Here is a 21,438-nt window from a genome sequence, read left to right as displayed (position 1 = left end):
CGTAAACTCGAAGCAAAGAAAGAGAACCAAAATGGCGCCAAAACAGCGTGAACAATAACGGTCGAATGACGTCATCGACTCAAGGTGATCACTTCTCAGGGTAAAGTGAAACTCTGTTAAAAAATATACACAAAAGCAGCTTTAAGTATTTTATTTTATTTTTTTCATCATTTTTGGCAATTTTTGTCTCTGCCCCATTCCTTAATTCACCTGAGATAGTTAGGACTTGAAATGAGTGCCGTTTGTTTTTCGATTGTACCACCACAAACTACAAATTCAAAGCAAAACGTGTCAGGGCAAACCTTAGACAAGCACTGACTGGTAACACGATTATATTGCAGTTAAGAAACGAACACAATTTTATCCGCAACTTTTATCGAAACATGCAGATTACTTGTCATTTCACAAAAAAAAAAAAAAAACAAAACAAAAAAAAAAACTTGCTGGGTAGATAAGGGGGGGGGGGGGGGAGTCTTTGGGGGGTGGGGGCTAGTTTGGTGTACTCATTCTAGTTACCAAGGCCTGCAATTGATAAACATCCGGTCTTAGACGCTCGAATTGATTGGCTGACAATCGAAATAGAACATTCTGAACATGCGCAAAAATGTACTTTGCCATAGCTGCAGTCTTGATGCTGTCCAAAAGATGTGCCGGCTCTGGGGATCAGATTGTTATGCACTCGAGCATGGTGGTCGAATAAATGAAAGCTTCTGACGAAGGGAATCTTATTTTCAAAGGTATCCTTGCTTTCTGGGCATATAAGATTAGCAGGGTTTTAATAAAAGCGAGGGTACGATGCATCTAAGCAGGCTAAAGCCAGACCTTGAAATCACCCTCCTTCGCCAGCCGTCTACGCATTGCAATCAATAACAGCGGACCGACAATGACGTTTTATGCAAAATACTAGTAAGGTGGTTTTAGTCGTAGGATGTAGGGTTTGTCCTGGACGCGGCGGTCCGATGGTCAAATCCCGGGCCTGGCATCATATATGGATTGGGTTTAGTTGTTGTTTTTTTCCTTCCTCTGAGAACTTTTCCCCCCTACACAAGGCAACATTTCTAAATTCCATATTCTATCGGGAATCTCACACGCAACAGGTTTGTCTGCCGTTTAACTGTTATGTGCTACTCTCGTTAAGCAAAAATGAAGAGAAAACTTACAAGTTGCCGCATAAATTCGTATTTTCCCCTCTCCTTTGCTAGTATATCCAGCAATGACAATGAGATATGTTGATGCGTCGGTCAAATTTGACAATGCAACCCTCCTGGTATTTTGGTCCACGACCATAGTTCTTGTGTTATTTGGATCACTCTCTGGGGAATATCTAATGACATAACCCAGCAGTGTCCCTCCGTGATATCTTTCTTCGAGGGGGCTGATTTGAAAAGTGACTCTGCGCTCAAACAGGTCGGTGGACCAGTCGTGTAAATGAGGGCCTTCTGTTGGTACTGATAGGATAAAATGATTGTAAGTAGTAACCACTAAAACGTTGGACGTTATCTGTTGGACTTTTCTTCCTCACCCTCCCCTGGGTGCCAGAGGAGCGAGAAAAAAATAAAAAAAAATAAAAAAGGGAAAAGGGGCGTATTTTTCCAACACTTGTGTTCATGTTTGTAAAGGTAACACTACTATTTGATGTTGTTCGTTGTAGTAAATGGTTAAAAAACAAACAAACAAGATATTAGAAACTGCAGTCACATCTCAAAATTAAATAAAAATTACAAAAACAATGACAATGAAAATTACAACGATAATGACAATGACAATGACAACGACAACGACAACGACAACGATAACGATAACGATAACGATAACGATAACGATAACAATAGCGATAACGATAACGACAACGATAACGACAACGATAACGATAACGATAATGATAACGATAACGACAACGATAACGATAACAATAACGACAACGATAACGATAACGATAACGACAACGATAACGATAACGATAACGATAACAATATTAACAATAACAATACTGAGTATAGTTGATCTAGATATGAAAAAAAAATATGAAAATTTTCAATCCTAACTACCACGATGACATTAAATCTTAATTATCAAAGCATGAAAATGAAAATAAAAAATCAAAGAACACCTACCACCTTCTTCTGACTCGAAAATGATTCTCTCGCTTTTGTAGATATCATCATTGTTTCCTACCAGGTAAACGATGGCAGCAAACTCCGCGGCCGCTGGGATGTCATGAATGATAAATGATGTTTCGGATGAATTGACAATTTTCAGAATGCGTAATGGCTTTCGTTCCTCATCGTGGTCATGGTCTTCGAATTCAGGCATTCGCGTTTGGTTGATAGATACTATGAAGAATGAGGCACCTAGGTTATTAGGGAACTCGCTCCAATCCACTATCATACTTTTATCTCCTGTGCTGTTTCCAGTAATGTCCCAAGGAGTCGAAGGCGATTGAGCTGCGATATAAAACATAGTGAAACAGTTGAATTGCATATAAACAGGGTAAATGCGAATGAAAATCGTCAAAATATCCTAATTAGTAGGTATATATAATAACAAGCATAATACATGGTTGCTTGGATATGTGAAATTTATCTTCTCGTTTTCACAACCGATATCTCAGTCGTTCGCTGTGCTCGCTCACTCGTGAGCTATCGATTTGAGCACTCGAAGATAAATGTCATATCTCTGCGCAAGTATTATCCTCCATGTGGAAACATATGTGTCTGCAAACTCGTGTCCTCGTTTCCCACCATATCATACGCTCAAAATTCCCCTTCAACTAAATTTATTTTAACTGTTAAAAATTCACACTTGCTTATTTGAAGCATTGTTTTTAATAACATTGGTCTACTATAGCAAAACATACAAGAGGAAGTCCTATAGTCATCGCACGTTACCGCACCGCTAATTATACAACTTTACTAACCTGACTGAAGACCACCTTTCAAAATGACAAATTCAGTCCTCATATGGCTTTCCATATTCTGTATTAATATCTCGGAGGTTATAACCCTCGAAGCACCAAAATGCAATTCGAACACTTCTCCTCTGACCTCCGAGCAGTCTTGATAACTTAAGAAATGGCTCTCCTCCGAGTAAACCTTCGCGTATTCATGGCTGCAAATGCAATATTGACAATATTATTAGAAAGTGAATGTCATTTGATAGTAATTACATTATTGACTCTAGGAAAAGGGAAAGTGAGGAGGAGGAGGAGAAGGAGGAGCAGGAGGAGGAGGAGGCCAAGTATAACTGCGTCTTAAAAAAGAAGACATTTTGATCAGCGAACGTAAAATATTACATCTCCCTAGAGAAAGAGAAAGCGTGTTATTCAAAACTGACATTATTTCTAAGTAATTTCGAAATGCCTGCCGCTTTTTTCGTCAAAATCTGCGTCTAAAGAGAAAAAGAAAAGAAAGAAAAGGGAAGAAAACGTGGAACAAAATAATTGCCATTACCCGCAAGAATGAAATCTCAGTTCATGTACTGACAAAAGAAGAGCAGCATTGGCCATGCCATTGTCATGTATTTTCCAGAAGCAGCGTCGTTCATCCCAGTCAGATTTCGAGAGGCTTATCATTCCAAACGTTTGATTAAAAGTGCCACCACAACCTAAGTTAATATAAAAGTTTTTGTTAGCCAAATGTTAAATCAATATTACACATGGATAGCGAATTCACGAAAGAAGAAGGAAGATAGGAAGCTGGAATGAAGGAAGGAGGGAATTCGAAGGAAGGAAGAAACGGTGGGATAAAGAATAGAAGGAAGGAGGAAAGAATAGGAAGAAAGAAGGAATCGAATACTATTTCTCGTGTTGAGAAGTCAGAGGAGGTTAAAAGGCTGATGGAATAATAGAATTTTCTTTTTCGATTTTACCGGTATCTCAAATTACAAGACAATATTATAAGCGTTCTGAGCTGTGAAATGCAGAATGTCAAAACAACCATAATCATATGCGTCCAAAAATACTGTTATACAGTTGGATAAATAACACTCTTACCAACTACAATTGACTGCCACTCAGACAGAGGTCCCTCATCCACGTCATTAAAAGCAGAAACCGCAATCCTGTACTCTTCCATTGACTCCAATCCGTGTATAGTAGCATGTGTCTCTGACGGACTGAGTGTAATCTTTTCCCCCCGGTATTCGTGATCATGATGATGCTCATCTTTTCTGTAGTACACATTGTATCCTTGCAGGTGACCGCCATGATGGATTGGAGGAAGCGGCTGAAATCGCACTGTAATACCGTTTTCATGTAGATTTTCCACGTGCACGTTCGATGGTGCCATGCTGGGAGCTAAAAGAGTAAAAGAAAAGAGAGGAAATATAAAGAAAACTGGTGTCTAACACAAGACATTATTGCACCTACAGTTTGTGCAATGCACAGGCACTTTGACGGTCTGTAATACTAAGAGTTCCGTACAGCTCGTTTGATCAGCAAACGGGGAGAGGTTGAATACTTCTCAGTCCTGATCAGACTCGAAGGGCTACATTGCTTCACGTAAGTGTCGATACGTGTTTGCCAGCTATTCAATGAATAACCCAAAAAACCTTACACACCCTATACTTTGCAAATACTTTAAAGAAAACTCAAGGCAACATACAACGGTTCACAAACAGAATAAAGGGGCAAGGCAAAGTTGCTTTTAGCATTTATTAAAACTTCGCACAGATATATGGCACACCTAGCTCCCTGTTCATGAAAGGAAACATTAAATCCAATTCGCATAAGAATGAATTTGAGCAAAAACATACCTCCTTCTTGTGTTGTGAACGAAACGCTTTGACTTGAGTATATGTCATGTTCGATGTCTGGCCCCGTGAACAGCAGAACCTGAATCACATATTCACGATTTGGATACAGATTCTCTATTTGGCGGGATGTATCCCACTCGGAAACTGGCATCAATAACGATATGTTTTTATTTGCCTCCTTTATCTTTAAAAACATAGAATCACGCTGTTTATCAGCGAGTGGGAACTCATTCCATGATGCATCGGCCCTTGTTGATTGTATGTTATCGACTGACAAAGTCCAAGAGGGTTCGTGAATTTCTGCAATAACAACAACAATAACAACAAAACAAGATCAACGTTATGATTATGAACAGACGGAAAAAAATATCCGTAGCGGTATGTGTTAAAAACGTTTGTTTTTTTGTTTGTTCGTTTATTTGTTTGCTGTAGACGTTACACACGTTTTGTCAATATTTTTTTTTTTGCCTCTCGTGTTCAGAAGCAGTTCTCTAAAATAAGGGTACTGGGCGTGATTGTCCGGTATTTTAGGCTTCGTGTTTGTTAGGGCGCTACTAAAAACCAAAGCGGGGTTTTGAGATCTTTAGGATCGAGTGGTGTATATTACTTCCTCTTTCTCTTTTTTATAACTCTGAATTTTAAAGTTACAACAACTTACTTTTAAGAGGGTGTCTTCTGAGTTGTATTTCGAGGGTGTATATCCACATAGGACTAGTAATTATAAGATGTCATTTTTATGGTTAAAAGGAGAAAGGTAGTAACGTGCTACATTACTAACATCGATATAAAATAAAGTGCCTCGACTGAAATTATGCAAATTTATTGCACATATTAATTTATGGCACAAAATTTAATTCGTCAAAGAATTAATTAGAGTTAAAACTGGCTGAAATTATGCAGAATAGAGATACCTGGAATATCGGCCTGAAGACCATGGTATGATGCGGAAAATGAGTCTCCTTCCCTATGCTCCCTTGCATAGAATGCTAAGTTAACGTCGCTACTTGATATAATTAGCTTGAAGTGTTCCATGTCGTGGCCGCAGAATAGAGTGTCATTGTTAAACTGTCCTGTTGAAACGCCAAGCCAGTCATTTGCACTGCAAAAGATGTCAAGACAAATATAGCAACGTTGAGCGTTCTAATAATAATCTCAGAGACTTAAAGAAAAGTGAAGGATGCAATTAACAGTATGATATTAACTTTGCAATTGAAGCAGCAAACGTGCTCCTTTTGCTTTTGTCGTGCAAACTACGTAGGATAATACTTTTATTTTTCTCTTGGTCTGCTGTGACGCCTCAAAGTCAAACTAAATTAATTTGTTGGTATTCCTGAGCCAAAGATTCTATAAGAATCCAACCGCATTAAAAGCACTCGACGTTGGGCTTCGATACAAAATTTCCTAAAAAGAATAAAGTTACATTTAAACAATCCTATGTATAAATGAATAAATGTTTTTTCTTCGACACCACCAATAAAATTCACCTGCAATACGACTCATGATCGCGATCCAGACGGAAATTCTCAAACGACATCAATATTGCTTCCGTGGGGCCACTCGGCATGATGGTCCAGCGGCAGTACAGTGGTCCTCTATACCGACAAGGGTGATTAGGACCGTGTAATGTTCCGTTGATCTCATTCAATGTTTGAATAGCTCCGCAAGCTAAGAAAAAGAACCAAAATTCTTTTAGAACAAAGTAAAAAAGGAACCCAGCTACGATGCTAATTAAAAATATATATTCATCCCATTTCTTTAGGCTTCGGTCTTTTGCGAATTTAAACTAGTTTTCCAGTACGTTAACAGCAGTTCGACCACGTTTATCGTGGATTAAGATAGTCCAGTTCCTTAACTCTCTTATCTGCGCGCCCTTTATAGGGGCTGAACCCAGGCGTGCGAAGAGAAAGTGCAGGATAACTTGCATACGCATGCTCAGAACGAACCAATCAGAAGCGAGGAGTGTGGCGTTACTTGCTTGGGACACGCGCGCTAGGCACGCTAGGTTAAAAATGCTTGCTCAAATGACGAATTCAACTACGGGTGGGTGCCAGTGCTTTTAGGGCCCTGTGATGCTGAGCCTGGAGCCTTAATTAGGGTTCTTTGAAATCCTTATAAACTGACTAAATGTACACGCCAACAACACTCACAAGTGGTAAAGTCCATATGCCGTTCTTCCCCAACTCCTTTCGCTGTATATCCGGCAATCAGTATATCATATCTGGTCCCAGGTAGAAGACCAGTAATTGTGTAAGTTCTAACCGACAAACCAACATTTATTCGTGTAGCGGATCCTTCATCAGAGCATTGGGGACGGTAGGAGATACTGTAGCCCAGAAGTTGGCCTTGGTGATGCTCTTCGGATATCTCCGACCACTCTATTGAGACACTGTCTGGTGAGAGCGTCTTGTACTCGACATGACCGGGACCTTCACTGGGAACTGAAAAAATAATGTTCAACATTTAGGTTTGAAAAAAAAAATACTGCAAAGCGAAGAAGGTGTTTTTGGCGATCTTTTTTAAGAATTTTCTTCATTCACTACAAACACGAAATACATATAAATACAAAATGGCATACAGTCAACTCTCACTATAACCATCACCTTCGGGACAACATATTGGTGTCCGTAATGGAGAAAGCCCGTAGTAGCGGGAGTTATTTATCAGTAATTCTTATTCGCCGGACCTCAGTTTCTGTCCGTAAAAACGGGCTGTCCGTAATAGCGAGGTGTCCGCAAGGCGAGAGCTGATTGTAGTTGAAAGCCGCGCATTTGCTGTTTTTCGGCATGTTTGTTTTTAAATTGCAAGAAAACTTATTCCTATAAATGATATCATGATCGTAGATAGTAAGTCGAAGAAATTTTAGAGTACACATCTGTTTATGAACGCAAAAAAACGCTGAAAACTTTCAACTCTTCCGTAAGAAAACTTCTCAAAGTCATACTGGGTGCTTTTCACTTCTGTCATGAATTGCAAAAAAAAAAAAAAAAAAATGCAATTTCGTCTCCACCTATTGTTTTGACTACAAGCCAGAAATGAGCTGGAGTTTGCCAAAGTTTGTTTATTCTCTTTACTTTCTTTTCTCGTCAAGTCTTTCGGCGTTCCCTATTTAATGTGTTTTCTTATCAGAAACAAGTTAATCTGTGTTTATGCATCTTATATTTGTAACTTAAATTGGCAAGACAAACACACAAGCTAGACCAGTCTAGATGGGAAAATCAAGGCCGTAGTTAGTATCGATTTAAGCTAATCAGATTCAAGAATTGGTCAGCTCCCAGTCCTTATAAAACACGGAGTTTGTATGATGAAATGTACTCACCACCCTCGGCACTCTTGAAAGAGAACATTTCACTCTGGTAAATATCATGACTCGAGTCTACGCGGTACACAACAGCTTCGAACTCGCTGTAAACAGGGATGCCTGAAACTCTAGCCAGAGCCTCGGATGAATTCACCATGTGAAGGTATTGTTCTCGTTTGTTTCCATCGCCATGGTGGTCCCCATAATCATGTTGGTTTTCGTCCGTCTTGTTCATGGATATAATGTAAAAAGACACGTCATGACTTGCAGGATCACCAGTCAAGTTCACAAGAACACCACCATCGTCTAGGCTGTTCGTCTCTATATTCCAAGGAGTCGGTGACGGTCGAACTAGATAAAATTGCAAGAATTTTTTAATGAAATAATTTGTAACAATTTCGTTAATGAAGAATTAGCCTGCATTGCAGCCGTCACGAATTCCTTGATACAGTTGGCCGCAACACAGGCCTATGAAGAATCCGCAATCATGTCAAATATTTGTTAGTGTTTCATCATCATCATCATATTCATCATCGTCATCATCATCATCCTATTAGCCACTTAAGATTAAAATATAATTATAGTAAAAATTATGGTAAGTAGAAGAGACCTCCAAGAAACCCCCAGGCTAATAGGGAAGGCCACCAATCTTCTTTGGAGGTGAGAAAAAGTGGCCTGGGTAGCGATAAGAATAATAAAAAAATAAACTTATTTGTTTCTCGTTTATCTTCTTTGAAGGTAATGAAAAAAGGCTGGGTAGTGTTAAAAACGATAAGAAACAGAGAATGTGTTTTAAAATACCTGAATTAAGACCTTTTCCTGCTTCAATAATACAGAACTCAGATTTGACGTGGCTCCCTTCGTTTTCCGTGTGAATCTTGAGGGTCAAATAGTCTGAGTCCCCAAAAGCCACTTCCTCTATTTCACCTCGCACGTGAGATAAATGATGATCATCACAGCCTCCATAATGCAACAGCTCTGTGCCATCGCTAGCAAAAACCTTCGTCCAACCCCTGTGCAAGAACGGTGTAACAGGAAAACGATCAGTTTGAAAATGTTTGATGTTTCTGTGGTATTATTCTATAGGGTGATATGAATAAGCAAGGAGTAAAAATGAGAACAGGGTGTTTTACTAAGCATTTGATTTCATTACCCAGTTAAAAAACCATGAACTTGAAGTTAGTTAGTTCAAAAGGTGTAGCAGAAATTGCTTTGGTAAAGAGCAAAGGTTTCTATGTTTAGTAGCATATGCACACTCAGAAATTCAGAGTACCCACAGTTGAATACCAGCCTCTATCTATTCATGAACATTGCGACAATTTTAAATTGGGTGCCACTGTTGAGACACATGGTCTAGTATCTGCTAAACGAAAGGTTTTTGTTAAAAACTGTAAAAATGAAATGATACATTACTCGCAAGAATGTAGTTGCACATCGTATGCTGAGATAAGTAGTACTGCATTGCTAACGCCAGGATTGTTTACTGTCCAGGAACAGTCTAGTCGTGATTCCCAATCCCATTGTGTAAGTTCAAATGCTCCAAAGTATCCATTGAAACTGCCACCACAACCTGGTAAAACACCGAATGTTCAAATATGTTAAAATTCATTTTGTTTTAATGAGGCTCGTTTGCAAATGCAGGAGGAAAGAATTGCAGGGGGGATGAAAGAGAGGAAGGGAAGGATAGGTAAAGGTAAAGCCAGGGAGGGCGGGGAGGTGGAGAAGAATGGGGAGAAGGAGAGGGAGAAGAAGCTACGATAAAGAGAGGAGTTAGGGATATATATGGGGAGGAAGGGGAAGAGGAGGAGGAGGAGGAGGAGGAGGAGGAGGAGGGGAGGAGGAGGAGGCGAAATGCCAAAACAGAAAAACGCAAAAGCTGTTGTACGATGCAGGTTGTAAAAAGCTATGTAGATGAAAATAGGTGGAATGAATTTACCCCTGATTGTGAAAGGAATAGTTGTACTTCATTCACACTTAGCCGGAGTAAATAAAATAAAAAAAAATAAATGAATTCGCACTTACCAATAGTAATTGTTTGCCATTCAGACCGAGGCCCAACATCTACAGTGAAAGCCGCAACCGAAATCTGGTACTTTCGACCTCCATCTAAGTCATTAAGAACAACCTGTGCCTCCGACGAACTGACGTTAACGCTTTCTCCTAGCTCCCCATCGTCGGGCGACCACTCGTAGTGATTCTTGTACTCTCTATAATAGACAAGGTATCCGCGTACATCGCCGTTTGCGTATTTGTCAGGAAGTGGATCCCACGTGACCAGGAGGCGGTTGATGGGCAACTGTTGCATTCCTATATTAGGCGGCGCTATTCCAGGGGCTAGATAAATTTCAATTGATAAACCAATCGTTAAACGATGGAAAACAAGTAGGAGTTATAGCCCATAGATATTTTCGTTTTAAATTTAAAGATATATCTAAAATTCACTTTTACTTTGGGGTAAATAGCGTGATTACTCCATTTTTCATCACTTTAAATAGAACTTAGAGACATGCATGCTTCAAAGTCTTTGGGAAACTCTTAAAACTGACTGTAGAGTAACATGGTCTTTAAGGGGAGTAGCTATTATTCTATTTTTCAAATGCATTCCCTCAAAATAATGTTAAAATATTAGGCCCTGGTTGAATGGATCAGAATCTTCATTGTTTTAAAGGCTGTAAAGCAGAACGAAAAGCAATAGTTAAAAAGTGTCATTGTGATCAATTTTTAACCAGACTTAAAATAATTTTTCTTACCTCCTTCTGCTGTCTTTGCTGAAGAACTTTGACTTGAGTATATTTTGTCTCCCGCAAATGCGACGACATCGAAGACGTAATCTCTGTTTGGCAGGAGCAAATTGTCCCTGTTATAAGGGCTGTCGTGCTCGCTTACTGGCAGCATTACAGATACATTGTCTTGTGTGAATCTCACTGCGAAGTGATCGACGTGATCAGCTAGGGGGAAGCTTGACCACGTGAATTCGACCGACAATGAATCTATGTTCACTGAAAACGTCCACGATGGTTCCTGGATTACTGTAATAACAAAATAGTAGCAGTGATCAATGCAATTTATTATTCCTTTCCTTCTGTTTTTGTTGTAACCTTACTTGCTTTTACTTATTTAAAATGACCGTGTGGTTAAACCTACATTGCTTAAGTTTGTTGACAAATTTTAGAGACCACCACATTTTCTACAAGGCCAAAAAATACTTATATGCCAACAAAGCGAAAAAAAAAAAAAAAACCGGCTTTGACGACGTCCACTTTCGCTTCCTTTAAAATTATTGTCTCAAAATTGTCAAAGCTTTTGCGTCAAAATACTGAAAAATCCAACCTCAGGGAAATCAAGGCAAATTTCCTAGATTGGGCAGTTTTTAATTTAAGACTAACGGCCATTATTTTAGAAGGTCATAGGTTACTATTTCATCATTGATCGTTACGATGTGATAGGTTTAAATAAACTGCAATAATAGAGAACGCAAAAAAATGCTTTGCAAAGGTCAACACTTGCGCGCGACGTCATAAATGAGAACTGTAGGGAGTACCCTTCCAACTGGCCCACGGGTACTTCCCGCGTCTACCCAATCCTCTCCCCTCAAGACAAAATAGCGTTATTAATATGTACTCAGTGACAGCCTCCTTACAAGCTGTTTATGTATACCTGTGACTTCCTCATGCACCCCTTCATACCACGCTTGGAAACCATCGCCACGTCTGTGGTGTTCTCCTCTAGTGTTAAAACTTATATCGGCTTCGCCACTTGATATAAGAACAGTAAAATCATCCATATGTCTACACATTAAGGTGGGAGCGCCACTTTCGCCTTTCGATATGCTAACCCAGTCATTCGTCCTACGAGATAAAACATGAGAAACTTTGATTAACTGGCTATTAGAAGGACTGACTTATTCATTGATTAAGTGATTAACAAAGACGTATTGTTCACCATGTCACGAGCGTGGGACAAAGAAATAAAATCAGATACCGGTTGGACGCTCTAACCAACTGAGCTACGAGAGACTCGTGGTGAGCTGGGTCAATTACTAGGATTTTGTGACACGCGACCTGCATACTGCTAGGATCAGCAATGTCGAAAACGTCAAGTGTGTAACAAATAATAAAGATGGAAAATTTTAAGCTCGTTGAGTGAGCACTGATTGATTGATTTGATTTCTTAAAATGTAAAGAAAGAAAGAAAATTAAAAAGTAGAGAAAGAAAGAAAGAAAATAAGTAAGAATGAACAAAATAATAATAAAAGACCAAAGGAAGAAAGAAAGGAGGGAAGAAAGGGAAAAGCAGATAAATGCAGGTATGGACTCAAACATGCACAATTGCAACGTCTTTATATAATAAATTATGTAATTCATTGTAGTGCTCACCAGCAATCATTCTCTTTATATTCTTCTAAACGGAATTCCGAAAACTTCACCCATATGGCTTTGATAGGGGAACTGGTATTCGGTCTAATGGACCATTGACAATGCTGCTTTCCACCGTACTGGCAAGGTTTGTTAGGACTCATTATTGTACCATTACTTTGGGTCAAGGTACGTGGACCTCCACAGGCTTAAAAAAAGGAGTAACAAATTTTACAGTATTGTTAACTCAAGCACACCGTTTGAATATAAAGCAATGTTGCAAGTTATTTTATTTTGCTGGAATGGTTTTGAAATTCGTTATGAGTTTTTTTTTTAGTTTCATTAAACCCATATGATGGTTATGAAAATGCTTAAAGTTATCTCCAGTGGGCACTGAGTAGTTGAAAAAGTTTAGGTGGGGGTACGTATATACGCTGTTGAGGGCTAGAAACCCATTCCCAGTCTTAGACGAAAATATGTTCCAGTTTGCTTCTCTGGCCCATCTTAATGAGAAGATAATAATTTATTTACAAGTTACCTAACATTAATACGAAATTTGTTTAATGACCTGATTCAGATATTAAACAGAAAGATGTCAAACATCTGCCAAGAACATCTGGTTCAATTGAGCAACATCATCTCGGACTGAAACTAAGGATCTCTTTTATATACAAATGGGGATAACAATGACTTTCTTACTAAAAATGGTAAGCGTAACAATTTGTTGAATTAAAAATGGAAGTATCCCCCGAGCGCGGTACATTATCTAAAATTCAGTAACTTCCAATCAGGCTTCTGTCACTTCTTTCTACTCAAAGCAATAACAAACTTACTTGAAATAAAGATAAATTATAAGCACTTACAGGTAAAAACTTCTCTGTCACTAAATTCTCCAGCTCCTTTTGATGTAAACCCAGCCACGTTAATACGATACTGCAATCCCGGATGAAGCCCACAAAGCTTGTAATAAGTGCTTGGAGCAAGAACGTCAACTTCGCCAGAATGTCTCGAGGGATCCTCCTCTGAGGCGCAATCCGTATGGTAGAGAATTTTGTAGCCGAGGATGACGCCATTATGATGCTCTTCGGAAATTTGATTCCACTTGATGTCTACACAGCCGTCTGCATCGATTTTGAGGTCTTCAATGTGAGGTGCTTCGCTAGGGACTAGAATAAGGTCAAAAGTTCGAAGTTACCGATAGACTAACGAGATGACAAAACTTTGAATTAGATCATGGGGGAGGGACAGCGGTGTGTGAATTTTCCATTCCCGTACCTTTTACTCCCGCTCGTGAATACAGACATATAATAATTTGCTATAAGAGATCGGCCTTTGTGCTTTTAGCGTATAATAGAGAAAGAGAAATCAAAACCGGTACTTAGTGTTCATTCTCCCAAAAGATAATACAGCCATTTTCTCGAAACACGTAGCCTAAAATACACTGTCACGGAGATTTTTTCTGCTTTTCAGTAAGAGGTGCTTGAACATCAAGGTGAAGATATAAAGCAAATTGTGTTCAAGGAAGATGGAACCCGTTTTAAGTTGAAAACACAGCTAGACTTTTTTAAGTTGGGATCAAGAGATGCTGATGACACCACATAAATCTAACTAGTTAATAACTTAAGTACACTGGCATAGTAACTTTGGACAAAAGTGGACAACTATTCATTGATATCTAAACGTCTTTAGGCTCTTAAACGTTTGACGTGAAGCTCGTGACACTGTCCCTTTAAACCGTTGCCACTTACCTCCTTCGCCGGTCTGGACATGGAACTCTTCACTTTTGAAAATGTTGTGGGTTTTGCTAACAATGTAAACAACAGCAGTAAAGTTGCTGAAAGCGGGTACGTCTGAGAATTCAGCGAGTGTGGTCGATGAATTGAACATAAATAGATAGCGCTCTTCTTTATTGTTGTCATCGTCACCCTGGTGATCATAATCTTCCCTTTTCTTCGTCTTATTCGCGGAAACGATGAAGAAAGAGTTGTCTATGTCATCAGGGGAATCACTCAAATTTACAATAATTGCCCCGTCTTCAGTGAGGTTGTGGGTGATGGCCCAAACAGTCGAAGCAGCTACATAGAATAAAAAAAAAATATTGTCATATTATATTTAATCATTGCCTGAGAAGAACAGTGCACAAAGGGTCGTTGAAGCGTGGCCTCACAATCGAAACAACTAAACAAACTAAACAAAAGGCAGAGGACCGGCAAAGTGTAGAACTCTGACAAAATCCCCATGTGCCACCAGGCACTCTGGGTCCTGAAGGAGATAAATACACTGTAGTCATTTTCTACCTATCTGGAGAATATAATGTTGCAATTATAACAATCTTGTTGCTAAGTTTATTATGTTAATAAGGGGGTTATTTTAATCAAAACGTTCATTATTGATTCTTAGATGACGATCCCAAGATCTTTAGGGCCTTGCAAATAACCGATGAGGCGCAGTCGAAAACACTTTATCGCTCCAGAAAATCAGAGCGATACATCAAATAGTTTTTGAAGACACTTTTAAGGATTGAAGGCCAACACCTATAATTTTGTACATTCTCGATCCAAAAGCGAAGGGTAAATTTCCCATCTAATAGCAACGCCCACACACACTTTTCTTATCAGCAAATATAAAACAACAGGATAATCAACCAGATTGTTTGATTTCCAATAGAACACAGCCGAGTGTCTACTGATAGCATGTCGCAAACACTCAGTGTATCATTTTGAAAACAAACAATTAAACAAACAAACAAACAACTTAAGAAAACAGGAATCGGATTGTGCTCCCATTGTCGTCTCGTCGCGAATAGGACACGACCGTGTGCGAAGTGTTTATAAAAAGGAAACAGTGCTTTCAATTCTTCAGAGAGAGTATACTACTTACGCTCTTTTTCTATGAACGACAGTCAACTTGGCTGCAGCTAATCGATTTGTTTGTATTGATCACAGAATGGTAGTCCAATTGTTAAAAAGATGCTAATAAATGATAGCTGTTCACTAGAGTAACGCTCTAAGAAGACGGTTAGCCTTACAAGAGAGTTCATGCTTACCCGAATAAAGATCTTGCCCTTCTTCTAATACGACGAATTCTGATCTAGCGTAGCTCCATTCGTGTTGCGTGTGAAACTTCAGAGTCAGAAAGCTTGAGCCATCGAAAGGTATCACGTCTATATCACCGAGTACAGACGAACACCCTCCATGATGAAAGACCTCTGAGTCATCGCTCTTGAATACTTTAGTCCAACCTCTATAATGACAACATAAAAATAATAAATAGGCTTTGACGTCACTTTAAATACACCATTGGAAATAGGAGCGTTAAGTCCGGGCCAAACGAAGATGAGAGTTGAGGAGAGTTGACTCTCATGAGAGTTTTCGTCAACTCTCATCGACTATCACCAACTCGGGCCAAACGAGAACGAGAGTCCGTCAAACTCTCATGACTCCCATGAAAAAATGTGAGCACGTTCAAAGTTGACGAGAGCGCATGAGTGTTCCATACCAAATGAGAGCGAGAGTTTGAACTCTCATTAACACTCATCCTCGTTTACCCCGGGCTTTACATTGCGTACCAATTCTTAGCGTCTTTCATATATTGTTCTAGAATGATTTATTTTCATTTTCCTTCCAGTTACACTTTCTATAATTATTGCGTAGGTTTTTAATTTGTACAATTAAGGGCCAGTGTCACGAGAAATCTTCTTTATGTTTGTGTAAACTATTCTTAAATTACGGAGGCGCATTCACTGTTCAACAAAGTAGCTTTTAACGTTTTCAGATTTTAGCAAACTTCTTTGCTTCTCGTCCATAGCCATACCACTTTAAAAAAAATATAGGTATCTCTGAATTAGACAGTATTTAATTGAACAGTATAAGAAGATTTCCAATTAATGCCAACACGTTCAGTGGATATTCAAGTAACACTAAATCTTGGTACGACTTCCCCTTTAATAATTAAGTTATATTTCACTCCAATGCCGAGAAAGACTTTCCCAGATCTACAACTGACCATGGACATATTTGTTGGATAATTGTAAGAACCTGAAATTATTATGATCGTAACGGACTATCAAATAGGTGTCGTTTGGCTCATTTTCACTCCCAACATGTGTCGCATTTTTTGTCAACACCACATTTAGATGAGAGATAACTCTTTTGAACACTTTTGACTATGGTTGGAAATATAACTAAATAATAATAAAAACACGAAAAAGTAATCTTACTCGCAAGATTTTAATTGGACATCGTGAGCAGAAATGTATAGAACCGGGTTGGTAAGGCCTGGATTGTGTATTGTCCAGGTACAGTATAGCTCTTCCCAGTCAAATTGAGTGACGTTAAACTCTCCAAAGAATCCATTGAAACTTCCACCACAACCTGGAAAAGGATTTAACAGTAATAAAATGGCAATCGATCGATCGACCAAACAACCAAGAAATCAACCCAGAAAACTAAAATGTTGTAAGTATGAGCAAGCGAAGGTATATCTTTAATGAATAAAAACAACTACTGAAGAACCAGCATTTTGAACGTCCAGCCCAAAACGACCTAAAGAAAAAAAATTATATGCCATGTAAAAGATTTTACTTGTTTCTTCTAGTTTTTATAAGCAACGTCTTTAAACAATTTTGTATCACAGAAAACTACGATTTTGAAGTAGTTGTATGTAAAAGTCGAAAGTGCTAAAGTATAGACTGCAGTAAGTCTTGTTTCTGCTTTAATCCGCAGAACGAACCCAAAAACATATCGAGCGAGATCGAGTAGCGCGGACGCCGCTCGAACTTCCCGCTCGCTATTTTCGCGTTTTTCCACGGATTTTAACGCAAAAAACGAGAGATAGCTCGCAGTCTAGATTAAACATTGTGATATGATTCCAGTAATGTCCTTCAAAGTTCACTTACCGACCATAAATGTCTCCCAGTCCGACCGAGGCCCCACTTCAACAGTAAATGCAGCAACTGACACCTGGTACCGTCTCCCACCATCTAATTCATGAAGAACGACACGGTTTTCTGACGAGCTGACGTTGACCCTCCGTCCTAATTCCCCGTCGTCATGCCAGTCATATTCTTTCTTGTAATATCTCAAGTAGACGGCGTACCCGCGTAACTGGCCGTTTGAGTCTTCTTCAGAAAGCAGATCCCATTCTACTCGGATACTGTTTTGTTGCAAGTGTTCCACACGAACATTTGAAGGCGCTATTTCAGGAGCTGATTAAAACAGGTGAAAACGTTATGTTACTTAATTATGTCAGAGGTATTTTTGCAGCGGAGTTTTGTGTTTGGGTGAAAAACGCGCGCGAAAAAAAAAATAAACCTCTGTTTCTATGAAACGATCCTTGATGAAACAAGCAAGCATGTCAAACATGCTCGTTTAATTTAACACCATAAAAACCACTTCAATAATGGTATTGCAAGTAATAAAACTGCTACAAACGGCAATTTGACAGCGTATAATCACGCACCTATGCAATTCTCCGCCTGGCATTAAATTGATCTTAAAAGGGTGTAAAACTGACGATGACAAATCATAATAACTTATAACATCTCACATAAAAGTTAAAAGTTTACTGAAAACAATAATCATCAACAATTACGAATGCCTTTCATGTTCAAACTATTTTAAAATATAGAGCAAGGTTGATATACCTAGAAAAAAAAGAAGAAAAAAAACACACAGAAAAGAAAAACGTAGACCTGAAATCATAACCGAGACAAAGGTTTGATCGCCATGGTTTTTTTTTTACGATTTTATTTCTGCGTTTACTCCGTGTTAGCTTCGATTGAGAGGATGTATCAAACACGAGAGACAGTGTCTCATGGAATTTCCAAACACCCAAATCTTCAAAAGTTGATTGGTCTTATTTTCAACCCTATTTGTAGTGTTTGGAAACGTCTCTATCGCTTGGCCGTGTAGTACTTATCAAAACCGAGCGACAGTGTTTCGTCGGAATATTCAAACGCCGAGAAGAGAGTTGAAAATACGACGCGCAGCGAAGTATTTTTGACGAAATTCAAGGTGTTTGGAAAGCCGAATAACACTGTCTCGAGTGTTTGATATATCTTGTCAATCGAAACAAAAACCTACGGAGTAAACGGAGAAATAAAATCGTAAAAATCTATGCTAACAGGAGCCCATGATGCTAATTAAGACCAAGTATCCAAACCCCCTTCACTGTTATGATTTTCTTTGTTTTCACTTGATGAATTATTAATGAGTTTGAAATTACTTTTTGAAACCTACCTCCTTCCTCCGTCTCCACGATGACACTCTGACTTGAATAAGTCGTGCTTCCCAGTTCTCCCGTAGATGCGAGGAGATCAAATACGTAGCTTCTGCTCGTCATAAGCAAATTCTCTAGGTGATGTGAGTCGTCGTGTTCCGCATCCACTGGCAACAGTACGGACACATTTCCATTTATCTCTGTGAACCTTAACCAGAAGTGATCGATGGACTCACCAAGAGGAAACGGCGTCCAGTGCACATCAGCTGAGATTTTACTTGTAGTTGCTGTCAAATTCCACGAAGATAGCTGGGTAACTGGAAGGAAAAAATATACAGTTGAACCTCTCCAATACGGGCACCAAAGGAACAGAGCAAAGTGTCCGTATTAGAGAGGTGTCCGTATTATAGAGCCCAGCACTATGAAGTCTCTTTTGACTTTATTGACAGCTTAAAGTATTTAGTAACTCGAAATATTCTACAACGCAATGCTGCAGGTAAAGAAAATAACACTAAGCACAAATCCGAAAACGTCTAAGATGAATAAAGCGTTACGTTGGTATATTTTGTAACCACAAACAGGAAATTGTTTTCTTCTTTACGAACACAAAATATCATCGCGTAATCACCGAAGTGTCCGTAATAAAAAGGTTAAGTTTATATGAATTTGTTCCCTGTGACCGCAATTTAGTGTCCGTTGTCCGTATTAGAGAGTTTTTTCTAAAGAAAATATATGACAATTTTGTTGGGAACATCGGAGATTGTCCGTAATAGAGAGGTGGCCGTATTAGAGAGGTGTCCATACGGAGAGGTTCGACTGTACCATTTTTAGGCGGTGGCGCCTATATGTTGTGGCCCGTGGACGGGCAATGTTACGATTACTCCAACCGAGTACCACTGGGAACTAGGCACTTTGTTGTTTACTCAGTTTCAGTACGCCATCTTTGATTGTCATGAGTACTGAATCACCTTTAAGAGCATCCATCGGCAAAACGCGTTTGATTTCTAACGTACAGTTAAACAGAGTTTTTGGTTCAGGGGAGAATGATGTACTGGATAATTGTGAGCTCGCTAAAAGAACTCAGTTTTTTACCGTTGTACGTGTATTCGAAGTCGGCATACGTGATGGCAGACTAAGTTGACTGATGTTGAATTTGACGAGTGAAGGCCGGTTAGTGTCATAACTTTTGAAACCTTTCCATAAGGGACACCGATGGCAGCAGTATCTTGATTAGATTGCAAAGGTGAGCTATCTGAAATCTTTGTTTGCTTTGACGTGCATTGTTGTCGATAATATTTAAGTTTAAGTTAATTTTCTTTTTCTTTTCCCTTCGCGACTCGCCATCTTCATTTTACTGCTTTTGATAATATTTATTCGGGTGTTTATCTCAAGCCATTAAAAACAAAACAGTGACGGTATCCGTATTCCTATTTGTATGAGAAGCCAGAATTCAGAAAGAACTTCTACCCTATTGCTGATTTAGCTGATCTAAAATGTTTTGTTTGATAAGTTGCATAAATGCATGGAAGTGATTCTAGTAAGCGGTGTTGACTTCATTACATTTCAGACCATTTCAATACGGAAATGTCACACAATCTTCAGTATTGACTAGGTGTGGAAATCAATCCTGGGCCTTTCTGTTGCTAAATGACGAAGTTCATAATGATTTAATGTATTTATCTTATCATACTGTAGGTTTGTAATGTATTGGAGATTCGTTTTGTAGTCAAGGCAAATAAAAATTAAAATGAATAAGAAAAATACAATTTCTGGGATCATTGTAAAGCGCCATCGCCTGTGCATGCATGTATGCGTGCCGGTTATTTACTAAGAAATAAGGAAGAGACCGAGAAAACCTATTTTTTTTTTGTGTGTGTGTGTGTGTGTGTGTGTGTGTGTTTTGACCTCGAAACCATACGACCATACATGTATCTGCAGTTTTAAAACCAAGGAATTCATAAAAAATCTCCAGCAGCCAAGGATCACTTTCTCGCTGACGAGATATTTCAAGAATTGCAAGAGATACCACTTCCATTCCCCATACTTACACTCACCTCGCTTTTATGTACTGGGCCCAAACTGTTCCGCGCATTTCGCCATTTGTGAATAACGTGTATGGCCCACTTGAATGGCTTCATACTTTAAGTGTTATTAATTATCTTAATGTTTTTATTTTTGTTATTGTGACTAACGTATTTTCTCGATTAAGCTTCGGTGTCTGACTGCTATTAAAAGCCAGATTCAGATTGTAGCAAGGTGATTTGTTTATATCATTATCATTATCATTATCATTACTTACCATTGAGCGGTTCTTGAACCGTTTGATAAAAGGCTGAGAAACCTTCACCACGTCTGTGGTGTTCTCCTCTGGCGTGAAAACTCATGTCAACGTGATTACCGGATATCATGACAATGTATTCGCCTATCTCTCTGCAGATGTATGCATCAGTGACATTTTCCTTTGTTGAGAAGCCAACCCAGTCGTTCGCTCTACAAAATATAACGGTAAAAGAAGTAATCGAATGATTAAATAAACAAAGAAAAGAACAAACGAACGAAAGAACGACCCGGCGGGAATCATCGTAAAAGACAAGGAAAGAACGTTCGAGAACAAAGGAATGACAAACACATGAACGGACATGCAAAAGCAAGCGACAACAATAAAAAAAAAAAAATAACAAACATACGTAAGGATGGTCTAGTAAATGAGTGGAAAATGTAAGGCGTTTGAAAATGAGACTGTAACAAATGACTTATTTAAACGAGCTAAGGAATGAATGAACGAAAGAACGAATGCACGAACGAACAAATGGA

At 38.9% G+C, this 21,438-nt stretch overlaps 1 protein-coding gene across 1 annotated transcript in view; it reads right to left on the bottom strand.

Moving 5' to 3' along the window:
* LOC144636220 (uncharacterized) overlaps window positions 1–21,086 on the bottom strand; it is a 55,175-nt gene extending 34,089 nt beyond the window's left edge. The window contains 24 exon segments of the mRNA XM_078495371.1: window positions 218–268; window positions 1,161–1,448; window positions 2,115–2,444; window positions 2,918–3,108; window positions 3,450–3,603; window positions 3,992–4,294; window positions 4,753–5,052; window positions 5,664–5,851; window positions 6,237–6,417; window positions 6,900–7,190; window positions 8,069–8,401; window positions 8,852–9,063; window positions 9,464–9,620; window positions 10,073–10,384; window positions 10,801–11,079; window positions 11,708–11,898; window positions 12,427–12,613; window positions 13,269–13,571; window positions 14,154–14,480; window positions 15,452–15,648; window positions 16,625–16,778; window positions 17,303–17,611; window positions 18,645–18,941; window positions 20,924–21,086. Of these exon segments, the coding sequence (XP_078351497.1) occupies window positions 218–268; window positions 1,161–1,448; window positions 2,115–2,444; window positions 2,918–3,108; window positions 3,450–3,603; window positions 3,992–4,294; window positions 4,753–5,052; window positions 5,664–5,851; window positions 6,237–6,417; window positions 6,900–7,190; window positions 8,069–8,401; window positions 8,852–9,063; window positions 9,464–9,620; window positions 10,073–10,384; window positions 10,801–11,079; window positions 11,708–11,898; window positions 12,427–12,613; window positions 13,269–13,571; window positions 14,154–14,480; window positions 15,452–15,648; window positions 16,625–16,778; window positions 17,303–17,611; window positions 18,645–18,941; window positions 20,924–21,032 (5,644 nt within the window). The 5' untranslated portion in view covers window positions 21,033–21,086.
* Window positions 21,087–21,438: the final 352 nt, after the last annotated feature.

Source organism: Oculina patagonica, chromosome 13, assembly GCF_052425735.1.
Source record: "Oculina patagonica isolate OP01 chromosome 13, crgOcupat, whole genome shotgun sequence".
Classification (NCBI taxonomy): Eukaryota; Metazoa; Cnidaria; class Anthozoa; order Scleractinia; family Oculinidae; genus Oculina; species Oculina patagonica.
Note: the sequence above shows the minus strand (reverse complement) of the source record. Positions and strands in the feature narration are given on the sequence as shown.